This window comes from Entelurus aequoreus, linkage group LG01, assembly GCF_033978785.1.
Source record: "Entelurus aequoreus isolate RoL-2023_Sb linkage group LG01, RoL_Eaeq_v1.1, whole genome shotgun sequence".
In the NCBI taxonomy this organism is placed as follows: Eukaryota; Metazoa; Chordata; class Actinopteri; order Syngnathiformes; family Syngnathidae; genus Entelurus; species Entelurus aequoreus.
The window spans coordinates 77,751,736-77,767,546 of record NC_084731.1 but is presented as its reverse complement, the minus strand read 5'-3'; the positions used below and the strand labels follow the sequence as shown (position 1 = coordinate 77,767,546).

The following is a 15,811-nucleotide window of genomic DNA, read 5'->3' as shown; positions in this document are numbered from 1 at the left end:
AATCTTGAACCATGTGAACACTGGGACACAGCTGTGGTAAAAGGTCAGGCAAAAAAGGCAAACATTGGGCTTTAATCCTGATAAATGTAGGTTGTTGTCATGATTCTAAGGCCTTCAGAACATATAAAATGCCTTAAGAATAAGAAAGCGCCAAACATGGGGAAAATACAATGTGAGCCTTCTCCTCATTTTACATTTGGATGAGCTGCTCTTGATGGAATTTGGTGATTTGGGTTCTCTTCCCCTATTTTTCACCCCGATGATAGCCACTCAGTCCTCGCATGGACACTGGGCCTCATTGTCTTCAACAAGAAAGAGGAAAAGTTTAAAGGGAGAAAGAAAATGGCAACGTCTGTAGGGGAGGCGGAATCATTCTGCCAAGTTGCGTAATAATAATGACCCTGGTCTGGCAATGCGCCCCAATCAGTGGGTGTTTAGATGAACTAATTTGTCTGCATCAAACCAAGTGTCTCCTCCATTTTGCTTAGGCAAAGACGAGACAAAACAAGACATACCACATTGCAGGTTTGTGATTGTTTCACTCACAAGGACATTTAAAAAAACAAAACTGTATTTGACCTGTCTTTCCTCCCTTCATCCTCTCGATACAAGGCTGCATGCTCTCTAATGCCATCTAGTGGTCCAAATTTCATAGTTTCCCTCAACATGAAAATGAAGAAAGTCAACAGAAATATGTCTTTGTCGTTTGTCCGTGTTATGTTGTCATTCATGAAAGTACAATGGATCTTCCACATAAATGCAATTTAAGTGCATTAATTTGGAACATCCATTCTACTTGGTTTTTTCCATGCCGACGGTATTATGCTTTTAATTTTAAAGGCACCTTTACATATTTTATATACATTTTGAAGCATTGCTAATGAACCCCCTTTTTTCTGTTTGTTTGTCAGATCTGAAGCGCGAGGCCAGCATCTGTCACATGCTGAAACATGCTCACATTGTGGAGCTGCTGGAGACGTACAGCTCTGACGGCATGCTGTACATGGTCTTTGAATTGTAAGTGTCAGCATCACTCCTATGTTAACCATTGCTTTTATACATGCAAATGGAAGGAAACTCATGTGGACAGCAACAACAAATGTATTTATTTGATTATGTTTTGCTTTCAAAGCTAATTGGTTCAGAATGTATTCATATCAAGCAGTATTTATGATGTATTTGCACAATACTTAATGTTTCTTTTCGATATATATAATCGAGGATCATTTAAAAAAAATCAACTTCTTTGCTGTGATATAATTTAATTAATGTTGTCTGACGGAGGTTGTTTTTATGTATTCTGTCCTTTAACTTTAATTTGAACTAAACACAGAACCACTTGGCTTGTGCTTTTAATAGTTTGCTGTCAATAAATGATTATAACCTAAATGTGCCCACACTAATCGTATCCACTTTCAGTATGGACGGTGCTGACCTCTGTTTTGAAATCGTAAAGCGGGCTGATGCTGGATTTGTGTACAGTGAGGCTGTGGCCAGGTAAGTCATTCACCTTTTATAAGACAATTTACAATTTGCAGAAGGCCGTTATTTTCTCTCTTCTATTTTAATACAGCCACTACATGAGGCAGATTTCGGAGGCACTTCGCTACTGTCACGACAACAATGTGATCACCGTGATGTCAAGGTGAGACTACATGAACCATGAACCGTAACCTTACTTGTTCCGCACAGTGGCATGTTTGGCGTTCAGTCAGGAGATCGAGGGTTCAAATCTCTGTTTGGGCATCTCTCTGTGGAGTTTGCATGTTCGCCCTGTGCATATTAGCTTAAAAGGAATGTCTTAATTGTCCATAGGTGTGATTGGTTGTTTGTTTATATGTGCTCTTTGATTACGGATGGGGATCTTCAACATTTGAACCAATAACATACAAGTGTCCCGTACCTGATAATCAATAGGGGTACTAATTTTCGGTACTTTTGAGTATTTCCATGGGGGAAATAATGTAATCTCAATTGATTTTATTCTAGATTTGTTGCTGTAGTCAGGAAGTAGTTTTTGCCGTTAAGTTAAATATGACAGTCTTACCTTTTTGAGTCCTCAGTGTTTATAATGTAAGCACTGATGTTGCTAGGTACTTGTCCTGCGTCCCCGATAGGACAGGACAATTATTCAAATTTCGATTTCAATTTTAGCTTCTCATGATCATGAAGATATTATATTAGTGGTAGTAGTAGTAGTAGTTTATTTTTCACACGTTCAAAACAAAGCAAAATACATATTCAAAAAGCATTACAGTAAAGTACAGAAATAAAAACAAATGGCTGAATTAGAGCCACTGAATATGCTTCATAATCCGATTCGTTGACTAATCTTTAAAAGGAAACTGCAATTTTGGGGGAATTTTGCCCAATCCTTCTATTTTTATACATTCTAAATCATAAATAAACCTTAGCAAAGATCAGCTAACAATTGAGCTAATAGGAGTCACTCTATTTCAGGGGTGTCAAACTCATTTTAGGTCGGGGGCCACATGGAGAAAAATCTAATGCCAAGTGGGCCGGACTGGTAAAATCACGGCACGATAACTTAAAAATAAAGACAACTTCAGATTGTTTTCTTTGTTTAAAAATAGAACGAGCACGTTCTGAAATTGTACAAATCATAATGTTGTTGTTTTTTTTACACTTACATGTTGCGGTTAATAGTATTATATCTTTATTTGTCGTTACTTATATTTTCTGAATAATTTATGTGACGATGATCATCAGTCAACTCATTGGTGTTAATTTTCAATCTAACAAAAAAAAAATTATATCAAAATCAAATTAGAGTATGTTATTTATGTAGTTTGATCATTTTCCTCGACTGATGTACTAACTAATCCGTCATGATACAAAGAATACAAAGATACAAAGTATTGCTATTGCGACATCCAGTGGACACATTTAGAACAGCTGTTTCTTTAATTAAAAAATTTCAGGTTAATTCTTATACGTAGAAAACTCATCCCTCGGGCTGTACGTTAGACACCCATGCTCTATTTCCATAAACCTCCAAAAACCTCCATCGAGGTTTTATATACATGATGTAAGTATATATGTAACATAGTAACAGGCACACTCATAACAACATGTAATATTTACATATTTTGCTCATTTTACGGGGGCATATTATTTCACAGATGCATTACAACGTTCAGTTTTCCATTCAACAGGGGCGGCGTGGCTCGGTTGGTTGAGCGGCCGTGCCATCCACTTGAGATTTCCATGTTCAATCCCTGCTTCCGCCATCCTAGTCACTGCCGTTGTGTCCTTGGGCAAGATACTTTACCCACCTGCTCCCAGTGCCACCCACACTGGTTTAAGTGTAACTTAGATAATGGCTTTCACTATGTAAAGCGCTTTGAGTCACTAGAGAAAAGCGCTGTATAAATGTAATTAACTTCACTTCAACAACAACACTGCTAATCATGACCGACTTTGTGAGAGACAACAAAGACTACTTTGGGACAATAGATGATCCATGACCTTAGATTTTTTTAGCCTAAAAATAAGGAGGACGAGCTACAATTGTAAAAAACTGTGCTAAAAGGATACAGATTTTGTGAAGCACAAAGCATTGCTAAGTGCTTGAACAAGAAATACAAGCATAACAAAACAATCACTTACAGTACAATATCTGCTCTCACTGGGATGCCGACTGATGGGATGTTGATATTTTCCCGTTTAGATGAAGAATTAATCATTATCCTCCCGCAGGTAATAAAAAAAAAAAGGTGCCACAAACGAGCGTCTTTTTGTGTCTTCCTCTCCATCTCCGGGTCTAAGTTGGATTTCTCGAGTTATGGCAACAACCTTGTACTATACAAGTGAGAGGCATGATTTATGATATAGAATTAACTTTCACGAGCTCAAAGGCAATGCATTAGCTGCTTCGTATGTCAACACTGTAGATGCATAAGCTAGTTGACTCTATGTGATCACTGCGCCGCTAAAATACTTTGTCGGCATTAGCGCTTATGATGAAAATATCTCTTATACTAGGTTAATATTCAGGTCACGAGATGTAAATGGAGTACTGTTGGCGTTTTTAAAAACTTTTTTTAGAGGGCTTTCTGGTTGCAAAAGAGTACTCCTATTATCTGCCTTGTTAGCCAACTTGCACTTGCCGTATTTTGCGACTTAGAATACCGTAATTTCCGGACTATAAGCGGCTACTTTTTCCCCTCGTTCTGGTCCCTGCGGCTTATACAACGGTGCGGATTATTTACGGCCTGTTCTTCTCCGACACCGACGAAGAGGATTTCGGTGGTTTTAGTACGCAGGAGGAAGACGATGACACAATGATTAAAGACTGACTTTTCATATACCGGTAGGCTGGTTATTTTGATAACGTACAGGCGAGCACTTTGTATTACTTTGCACCGTTGTATTATTTGTACTCTGCACGAATGCTGTTCGCCATGTCAAAGATGTGAAAGTTTGATTGAATGATTGAAAGATTTATTTTTAATAAATGGGACGCTCTGCGTTCCCAAACAGTCATCTCTGTCCCGACAATCCCCTCTGTGGTAGCAGGAACCCCTATATAGTACGGTAATTACACATCAAAACCCTGCGGCTTATAGTCGGGTGCGGCTTATATATGGAGCAATCTGTATTTCCCCCTAAATTTAGCTGGTGCGGCTTAAGTCAGGTGCGGCTTATAGTCCGGAAATTACGGTACATGAAAAAAACATGTGTTCTTGTCTTTCATAATAAAAAAAAACCACATTTCAACTGCTCAATGCTGAGCTCATTTGTTGCGAAGGTGTTTTAATGTTTAGGGGACGCGTTGTAACGAAAAAAACACTGTGGTGATGAAAAATGCTTTGAATGGCGGTTGCCATTTTATTATGCTCAGACGACGTTTATGAAAATTTTGAATTTTGGTTGTTTAATTTCAGATACATTTCGAACACAAATTAATATATTTGTTATTTATGACCAATACCTTATCACATCACAAAATTATAAAGGATTTTAACTCTGCAATTTAAGAAAAAGACGAAGATAAGAAATATAACTTTGGTTTTGATTTGGGGAACCATTGAATTATCTTTTAAACTCAAACATCATCTGATCATACCAAATACATTGTAATAGTAATAGTTTATATTATATTTGATATTATATTTTACTGTATAAACTATTCTAAAAAATGTTTTGTAAGTTTTAAGCAAGTTATCCCAAAATTTGTATGTAAAAAAAGTGTAATCAAATGCATATGCATTTCTGTAATATCATGGGGTAGATTATACATTTATGTTCATATATGTAAACATAATTGCAATGTTGCCGTCAATGAAAACAAGTTTGACACCTCTGCAATACAGTATTTGTGACATTGTAATATATTAACATACTGTGATATTTTACACGATGCATTTAAAATGTAGTTTAAAACACAAGTTGTATATACGTACGCCAGAGAACAGTAATAATCTATTGGACAGACTGAGTCAAAAAATGTCCATTTAATGCAATTGTACAGAAAGTGGATCAAGTTTCTTGGAAAAAAAACCCTCTACTTTTAACTGTCCACTTCTTGTACTGCCTTGCTCCCCACTAAACGAACAGCGAGTCAGCTGTACAGTGACACTTTGCAAAGTGGAGGTGCGGAAATTGTGCTTGATTTGAAATCAGCCCGAAACATGACTTAAATTTTTTTAATTAAAAATGAATATTCCATTGTAAGAGAAAGCATCGTTATGTACCGTATTGCCATATAGATTTTTTCTCCCACCCCTCCTTTTAATTTTGAATGCCAAATTTGGAGGTGTTGAAATCGACAGACAATCGCTAATGCTAATCAGTAGCCTCTATATGGCATATCCATATATGCAAAATGCATCGAGCTAATGCATTTGGAAAAGTAGAGTCTTATATTTAAACACCTTCTGTCAGGCATGTTTGCTTTGTTGGCATGGAAAATTGCAATACCGTCCATCTCGAATACGCCCGTTAGCCGGTCGTGATGTCACATGCAACAATGGTATCAAAATATTTCACGACAGAATTCAGTCGGTATCAATCCCTACCTATGTTTAGCTGTTGATGGTGTACCCCGACCGAGTGAGCTGTATTAGGCTCCAGCGTTAGACTTATTCCACTGCAGCAATACATTTTTCCAAACACTGTCAGGATTTGTAAGATACGTCTGAAACAGTGATTCCAAATAAGATTAGACAGTCCACAATATGTTTATTGAGCTACACAGCAGACACATGACCACTACACATTGATGGTGTTCGTAGAAGCCCAACAAGGACACGTTTATTCGTCATGTATAATAAATATTTACCGTGAACCACTTTTAGAAATTAAGTCTACCCTTCGAGGACCGCAGTCCACACTTGGTAAAGGCATAAGTATTGAAGGCCTTCGGCTCTCTGTTGTTGAGCTGTTGGACGTGACTTCATTTAGATTGGACATTCGGTTGCCAAGATGGTGTTCAAGAGTACGGAAGGCAGTTTTGCGCACTGAGCCAGACAAAAGAAAGTACATAACAGGATCCAAACAGCTGTTGAAAGCTGAGAATAACAGCATGACCTCGTTGATGTTGTCTACCAGTTGCAACGTGTCACAAGAGACTGTCGAATCCAGCTGGGATTGAATGTAGAAGGGCCGAAAAGTATGGTAAGGAGCGAAGCATAGAGTGAACAGGAAGAGGATAAAGAAGGATTTCTTGGCAGTACGTTTGTATCGTTGTGCATTAGGAAGTTCTGGCTTGTCCTGCGACACCTTTATCAATTGATAAGCAATTTTTGCGTAGGACACTATGAGCATGAGGAAGACAAGCCAGAACAAAGCCACCAGCATGTAATTGAAGTGTGCTTTCCCACTGGCTTGACGCCGTTTCTTGAATTGGAAGCATTTGTCTTTGTCTTCTTTGTCTTCCGCTGTAGCAATCATTGAAACCGATGCCACTATTGACACGGCCCAAAGTGCCCCGCATGCCAACTTACTCCACGGCCATCTACAGTCCATGAGTCTCATCCTCTGGTCTCTACTCACTCTGCCCTTCTTCTGCAACCTCAAGTAGCGGTCCAGGCTTATAAGCCCAAGTAGGATGATGCTAATATACATGTTCATGTAGAATAGATTCCCTACAAGCTTGCAGGCTGTATGTCCCAGGGGCCATTGGTTTCCATTAATGTGGTAGAAGATCCGGAAGGGTAGACAAGCTAGGAAGACAAGGTCTGCCACTGCGCAGTTGATGAGAAACACACGTACCGAGTTTCGCCTGGTGTGAATAAAAATGAAGACCCACAAAGCAAATAGGTTACCGACTAGGCCAAGGAGGAAACACAGTGAATATATAAGAGGTAGTAGCAGACGAAGGACTGCGTCGTCAAAGGAACACTCAGTTGGGTTTGGAGTGGAAGTTTGAGTAGATGTGGCTGAGAGTAAAAACACAGAACTGTGACTAGGAGTGGTATTGAGTGAGACTTCGGGCTGCAGAGACGAGGCAGAAGAGCTGTTCATTTTGTTCAGTGGCCGGTGTCCTCCGGATGCACCAGATTCTGCGGAGTTCAAACACAACTGTGAGATATAAGAATATTTAATCATTGGATTAAATAAGTTAATGCCTGAGGTCTGCAAAGTGGTGCTTGCCTTACTTACAGACAAGAACAGATTTCAAATCGGCATACCAACTCGAGTGTGAACCAAGTGAAGATACAGATTGTAATCACTGTTTGGAGCTCAGCATGTTCTTTTTGTTTCTGCCAAACGTTACAATTTATTTCCACAGTCTAAAGACATGTACTTCTACTACTAAATAACAATAATAATGTTTTCGAAGAACAGAAGTAAACATTCCAAGTCAGACCTGAGCAAATTACGGCCCGGGGGCTGTATACGGCCTGTTAAGAATCCAGCTAGCCGGACATTTCCCCAAAACATTTTTTAACTTTTAACATTGAAACTGTAGCCGCCATTAGGATGTTTTCAAATTACCTTAAGTCTTTAACTATATTACGTATTTCATTTGTTGGAATCTGCGCTTTTGAGTGATATTTGGGTTATTACGGTAATCTATGTCACAGCAGCTCAGGTGAGGCACCAAGCAGTGTGGGCGGGGTTTGTTTATGGAGTGGCCAGTTTGAAACGCGGGTGTCTGCAACAGATGTGAAAGCAATTTTTTTACAACAAAGTTCAGCAAAAAAAATATTTTTTACCCTTTGCCTTCATATTTCGCCGTGTTTGTTGCTTTTTTGTTATGTTTTGTGTGATTGTAAAAGATGTCCATCGAGGAAGTGGTCTAATGTTGTTCCATATGTTGTTAGTATTAGTGTTTAATTGTTCATAGTTAATATTGTAAATCACACATTCTTTATTTTCATGCACATTTTGGGTGTCCCATTCAGTGAAAAAAAATTACAATTCCGTTCCGTTCCGTGAGGTGGTCTGTCATAACGTTTTAGCATTCTATCAGACATTATTGTGTGGTTTTGTATTGGTTTTGTTGAAAAAAGGACCCAAAACACACATACTGTACAGCGGATATTTTCACTCACACACACACACACACACACACACACACACACACACACACACACACACACACACACACACACACACACACACACACACACACACACACACACACACACACACACACACACACACACACACACACACACACACACACACACACACACACACACACACACACACACACACACACACACACACACACACACACACACACACACACACAAAAGTATACATACAGCAATGTTAATATTTGGTTACATGTCCTTTGGCAAGTTTCACTACAATAAAGTGCTTTTGGTAGCCATCCACAAGCTTCTGGCAAGCTTCTGGTTGAATTTTTGACCACTCCTCTTGACAAAAGTGGTGCAGTTCAGCTAAATTTGTTGGTTTTCTGACATGGACTTGTTTCTTCAGCATTGTCCACACGTTTAAGTCAGGACTTTGGGACGGCCATTCTAAGACATCACATGGACAAAGATAAGACCTTCTGGAGGAAAGTTCTGTGGTCAGATGAAACAAAAATTGAGCTGTTTGGCCACAATACTCAGCAATATGTTTGGAGGAGAAAAGGTGAGGCCTTTAATCCTAGAAACACCATCCCTACCATCAAGCATGGTGGTGGTAATATTATACTCTGGGCCTGTTTTGCTGCCAATGGAACTGGTGCTTTAAATGGGACAATGAAAAAGGAGGTTTACCTCCAAATTCTTCAGGACAACCTAAAATTATCAGCCCGGAGGTTGGGTCTTGGGCGCAGTTGGGTGTTCCAACAGGACAATGACCCCAAACACACATCAAAAGTGGTCAAGGAATGGCTAAATTAGGCTAGAATTAAGGTTTTAGAATGGCCTTCCCAAAGTCCTGACTTAAAAGTGTGGACAATGCTGAAGAAACAAATCCATGTCAGAAAACCAACACATTTAGCTGATCTGCACCAATTTTGTCAAGAGGAGTGTTCAAAAATGTAACCAGAAGCTTGTGGGTGGCTACCAAAAGCGCCTTTTTGCAGTGAAACTTGCTAAGGGACATGCTCCACTAACCACGTTAAACCCAGATTCTGATCTAACAAAGGTCTTAACGCATTCTCTTTCTATGCCACATCAATGTGGAATGCGCTCCCAACAGGTGTAAAAGAAAGGGCATCTCTATCCTCCTTCAAAACCGCACTAAAAGAACACCTCCAGGCAACTTCAACCCTAAACTAACACCCTCCCTTCCACATCATACCTCTTCGGATTGTAAATATTCAAATGTAAATAATCAAATGTAGACACTTTTTCTTATACTTTTTCTTATACTTTCTGATCTCTCTCTCTGTGTCCACTACCTGCTGTACATATCCTACCAAGTCAGTCCTACACTGTTCCAATGTCCATTTCTCTGATGATGCAATTGTTGATAACTGAAGTGTTGATACCAACCAATCCAAAGGAGGTGTTGTCGCCCACTGTCACAGACTGGGGTCTGTCTGTGAGGAAGTCAAGCAGCCAGTTGCATAGGGGGGTACTGAATCCAAGGAGGGCCGGTTTGCTCACCAAGTGCTGCGGGATGATGGTGTTGAACGCCGAGCTGAAGTACAGAAACAACATCCGCACGTGTGTCCTTTCCTTCCAGATGTTCTAAGCTCAGGTGGAGTGCAGAGGAGATGGCGTCCTCTGTGGAGCGGTTACGGCGATAAGCAAACTGGTATGGGTCGAATGTGGGAGAAAGTCTGTAAACAATGTATTCCTTTACCAGCCTCTCGGAACACTTCATTATGATGGGTGTGAGTGCCACGGGGCAATAATCATTGAGGGAGGAGATTGTGGGCTTTTTAGGCACTGGAATGATTGTGGCCGTCTTAAAACATGATGGCACCACAGCCTGGGTCAGCGAGGTGTTGAAGATGTCTGTGAGAACCCCAGCCAACTGGTCTGCACATCCCTTAAGCACCTTGCCCGGAATGTCATCAGGTCCTGCTGCTTTCCGGGGGTTCACTCTCCTCAGGGTTTTCAGGTCAACCGCTGTGTCCAGGTTGAGCGGCTGCTCATCAGGGCGAGGGATGGATTTCCTCGCCGGAGTGGTGTTAAGTGCCTCAAACCTTGCAAAGTGGTTGTTTAGGTCATTAAGGAAGCTGATGCTGTTGTCACAGGGACGGGGGGCAGCTTTATAGTCCGTGATGACCTGTATGCCCTGCCACATTCGTCTAGTGTTCGTCACGTTCTCGAAGAAGTCCTGCACTTTCTGACTGTGAGCACGCTTTGCAACCCTAATGGCACGGTTCAGGTTAGCTCTGGCTGTTTTAAGTGCTACCATGTTGCCAGATTTAAAAGCCTTGTTCCGAGCCTTCAGCATTGCACGTACCTCACTGTTCATCCAGGGTTTCTCGTTGGCCCGTGTGGGGATGTTCTTGATCACACTAACATCCTCCATGCATTTCTGAATGTATGCGGACACAGACTCTGCATACTCCTCCACACATGTGTGATGATTGTCGGTGGCGGCTGCCTTGAACATGTCCCAGTCTGTGCTTTCGAAGCAATCTTGTAATGCTTCCATTGCTCCCTATGGCCAGGTCCTCACCGGCTTCACTGTAGCTTGCTTTCTGATCAGCAGGGGCTTGTATGCAGGAATTAGCATCACAGATAGATGGTCGGTGGGGGCGGGGTGCAGCTTTAAACGCGTGTTTAATATTGCTGTGCACCACGTCCAGCGTGCATCTGCCCCTGGTTGCAAAATTCACATATTGATGGAAATGGGGGAACGCAATTTTCGTGTTAGCTTGATTAAAGTCCCCTGCCACGATAAAAACTCCCTCTGGATGTGTAGATTGCAGTACATTGATGGAGGAGTACAAAGCATTCAAAGTTTTTTTGTGTGTACACTGCTGTGAAGATCATAGCACTGAATTCCCGGGGTAAATAAAATGGCCTGCATTTTATAGTTAATATTTCTACATCGGGAGAGCAGTGACATGAGACTATCTTCCCATTGTTGCACCAGTTGTTGTTGATGTATATGCAAATACCACCGCCTCTGGATTTACCAGTGAGAGTGCTGCTCCTGTCCGACCGAAACATAGTCAGCCCCTAGATGCTTACTGCCTCGTCCGGAACGGATGGTTTCAGCCACGTTTCTGTGAGAAATATGGCGCAGTAGTCCCTCATCTCCCGTCTTGCATATAAATCCATCTTCAGGTAGTTTACTTCTCAAGCAGCCCAATAAATAGCGGCAGAAAAAAAACTACGTTGACAATACGACTCCAAGTTCTAATTTGACACAGTCACATACCAGGGCATTATTGCTAGAATTTTGAAACCAAAATATTACTATTTCTACTGTTAAAGCCCACATTTTTAGAACTCAATTATTTCTAATCCAGATCTAAACTAAACATTTTAAAGGCCTACTGAAACCCACTACTACCAACCACGCAGTCTGATAGTTTATATATCAATGATGAAATCTTAACATTGCAACACATGCCAATACGGCCGGGTTAACTTATAAAGTGCAATTTTAAAATTCCCGCCACACTTCCGGTTGAAAAACTCATTTGGATATGATTTATGCGCGTGACGTCACTAAAGCAACGGAAGTGGTTGGACCCCGTCGGACCCGATAGAAAAGCCTCTTGTTTTCTTCGACAAAATTCCACAGTATTCTGGACATCTGTGTTGGTGAATCTTTTGCAATTTGTTTAATGGACAATGGAGACTGCAAATAAGAAAGTTGTAGGTGCGATCGGTGGAGCGGCGGACTACAGCAACACCAACACCAGGAGGTTGTGTTGTGTTTTGAGCAGGATAACAGACGCACTACGGTGAGTCTAGCTTTGGCTTCCAAACATTTGATCGCTTGCCCGTACGTGCGTGTCGATATGTGCATGTGACGTACGTAACTTTGGGGAAATATATGTTTCTTGCCGACTCTGATGGCGGCCGGGGTGTCGTCAAAAGCATACAACGCCCGCCGCCGCATCTAAGTTACCTTCTGTTTTTTTAGCTTCGCCAAGTGGAATATTATTAATCGTGTATTTACATGTTCATGGTTTAATAGTATTATTGATCTTCTGTCTATCCATCCAGTCAGGGTTTTTTTTAAATTTAGTTTCTATCTGCATTTGAGATTGACGCTATCACGTTGGCTACGCAGCTAGGTTAGCGTCTGTTTTTTTAGCTTCGCCAAGCGGAATATTATTAATCGTGTATTTACATGTTCATGGTTTAATAGTATTATTGCTCTTCTGTCTATCCATCCAGTCAGGGTTTTTTTAAATTTAGTTTCTATCTGCATTTGAGACTGACGCTATCACGTTGGCTACGCAGCTAGGTTAGCTTCTGTTTTTTTAGCTTCGCCAAGCGGAATATTATTAATCGTGTATTTACATGTTCATGGTTTAATAGTATTATTGATCTTCTGTCTATCCATCCAGTCAGGGTTTTTTTTAATTTAGTTTCTATCTGCATTTGAGACTGACGCTATCACGTTGGCTACGTACCTAGGTTAGCTTCTGTTTTTTTAGCTTCGCCAAGCGGAATATTATTAATCGTGTATTTACATGTTCATGGTTTAATAGTATTATTGATCTTCTGTCTATCCATCCAGTCAGGTTTTTTTAAAATTTAGTTTCTATCTGCATTTAAAACTGATGCTATCACGTTGGCTACGTAGCTAGGTTAGCTTCTATTTTTTTAGCTTCGCCAAGCGGAATATTATTAATCGTGTATTTACATGTTCAGTCACTGTGAATGTCCATTTCGCGTTCTCGACTCTCATTTTCAAGAGGATATAGTATCTGAGATGGTTTAAAATACAAATCTGTGATACACAATAGAAAAAGGAGAGAGTGTGGAATCCAATGAGCCAGCTTGTACCTAAGTTACGGTCAGAGCGAAAAAAGATCCGTCCATCACTGCCTCTCAAGTCCTTCGCTGTAACGTTCCTCATCTACGAATCTTTCATCCTCGCTCAAATTAATGGGGTAATCGTCACTTTCTCGGTCCGAATCTCTCTCGCTCCATTGTAAACAACGGGGAATTGTGAGCAGCACTACCGCTTGTGACGTCACGCTACTTCCGGTACAGGCAAGGCTTTTTTTTATCAGCGAGCAAAAGTTGCGAACTTTATCGTCGATTTTCTCTACTAAATCCTTTCAGCAAAAATATGGCAATATCGCGAAATGATCAAGTATGACACATAGAATGGATCTGCTATTCCCGTTTAAATAAAAAAATGTCATTTCAGTAGGCCTTTAAAGCTATATTATTAAATGATAAATGATAAATGGGTTGTACTTGTATAGCGCTTTTCTACCTTCAAGGTACTCAAAGCGCTTTGACAGTATTTCCACATTTACCCATTCACACAAACATTCACACACTGATGGCGGGAGCTGCCATGCAAGGCGCTAACCAGCAGCCATCAGAGGCAAAGGGTGAAGTGTCTTGCCCAAGGACACAACGGACGTGACTAGGAAGGTAGAAGGTGGGAATTGAACCCCAGTAACCAGCAACACTCCGATTGCTGGCACAGCCACTCTGCCAACTTCGCCACGCCGTCCGTATTAGTGTTCAAACGTCTTAAAACCCTTGCAACTTCTTGTCTACCTGCCTATGATACAAAGCTAAGATGTGGATTTTTGTTCAGATAATTTAACATATATTGATTGACCTGCATTTATCTTTATTGTACAAAATGTTTCAAAGTGGCCCCCACATCCTTCAATTTTTCTGTATGTGTCCCTCACTGGAAAATATTTGTGGACACCTTTGGTCTCGGTTGAGTGTAAGAGTTCACTCAACTGTACTTGGTGTGGATTACATGTCATAAAATATAACAGTAGCACGAGACCAGCTACATAATCATTAGTTTTGTATTAAAGGAACACTTACCATCAATGTTTTGCATACACTGGGAAATACCAGAGCTGGGTGCGAGCCTTGTTGTCCAGTGTGCTTTCCTTCATCAAACCTTAAAAAAAAGAAAAAGTGTGTTGAACGGTGGTGGTGAGGAATCTAAAACATTTCTCATGCACTTTGTGTTGCTGTGTGGACCTTTCACTTCAATCATTCAATGTCCCAGTGAGTTCTGTACTTGAGTCCGTTTAGTTCCCCCTTGCCACTTTGACTGAAGCCCCTCCTCTATTCTCTCTCTCTCATTCTCTCTCTTACCCCCTAACTGGTAACAACCTGTGTAAAATATGTCTAAATGGCAACATGTCCTCCTTATATAAAGCTGAGAGTCTGCACATAAAAATATTTTGACTGTTTGATTTCAAATACATTGTAAATATTTATTTCAGACATGTTACAAAAAAAAGAAACCCAAAACAAAGCAACAACAACAATGAGCACTAAGAGAAAATAGTAAAAGAAAAAAAAAACATAGTTATGTTTCGAACATGTTTACAGTTTCACATTCTAACTTGTCCTAAAAGGAGTAGGAGGAAGCAGAGCTTATTTAATCTTACCCCTTTCCTGTCTGAAAATAATTTCTAACACAATTGTTCACTTCCTTTTTCGATCTTAAACACAACAACAATGAATGGATAAATACATAAATATAAGTACAGTTCCTATGAATAGGTAGTTAATTTACTTAATGGTCCACACAATTTACTGAATATGTGATAGATTATGTAACTGCACTTTTTTGGGGAATTTTGCCTATTGTTCACAATCATTGACGACAAATTGATTTTTTTAATGCATTTTGTTCAAAAGTCTGCTTACTATGGAGCCAATGGGAGCCGTTCAATTCACCTCCATTAGTGTTTTATATACATGATGTAAGTATATATGTCATGTAGTAACAGGCACATTTATAATAACATTTAATATTAACATATTTTGGTAATTTTAAGCATATGCGGCACATTAATTTAAAAAACTCAACACATATGTTTTTGTTTTTTTTCCCTCATCACTGATTAACTGCAGACTTTACAAGAGCCAACAAACATAATAAAACATCACTTACTGTACAAGGTCTTAAGACCCTGGACCAAAACAATTTCTGATGTAGACCACTAAGTTAAATCTCTACCACAGATAGAGGCAAAAACCTCAATGTTTTTATAAGAGGAAAAAATTCCGTCTATGACCCTCCTTCAGAGCGATCGCTGTTACCAGCCTGCAGTAAAACCATCTCACAGAACACAATTAGTGGCCTACCCTTTGATTTAGTAAAGGAATAACAAATACTTTGATCATGAACATCATTGAACATAAATAGATGAATGTATATAGACTTATGACTGTAAGACATTTGCAAAAATATTTTTCCCGGCATTTGCAATGAATGTAGTTACCAATATTGTTAATTATCA

General features: G+C 40.0%; 1 protein-coding gene and 1 pseudogene across 1 annotated transcript; one reads left to right on the top strand and one right to left on the bottom strand.

Moving 5' to 3' along the window:
• The window catches only part of LOC133657510 (peripheral plasma membrane protein CASK-like), a 101,846-nt pseudogene that overhangs the window by 26,912 nt on the left and 59,123 nt on the right, over nucleotides 1-15,811 (top strand).
• LOC133641302 (probable G-protein coupled receptor 34) lies at nucleotides 6,253-14,592 on the bottom strand. The gene is made up of 3 exons (XM_062035152.1): nucleotides 14,538-14,592; nucleotides 14,376-14,454; nucleotides 6,253-7,526 (listed from the first exon to the last, which is right to left on the bottom strand). Exons 2-3 carry the CDS (start codon nucleotides 14,389-14,391, stop codon nucleotides 6,301-6,303), a joined length of 1,242 nt encoding a protein of 413 aa, XP_061891136.1. The 5' UTR covers nucleotides 14,392-14,454; nucleotides 14,538-14,592; the 3' UTR covers nucleotides 6,253-6,300.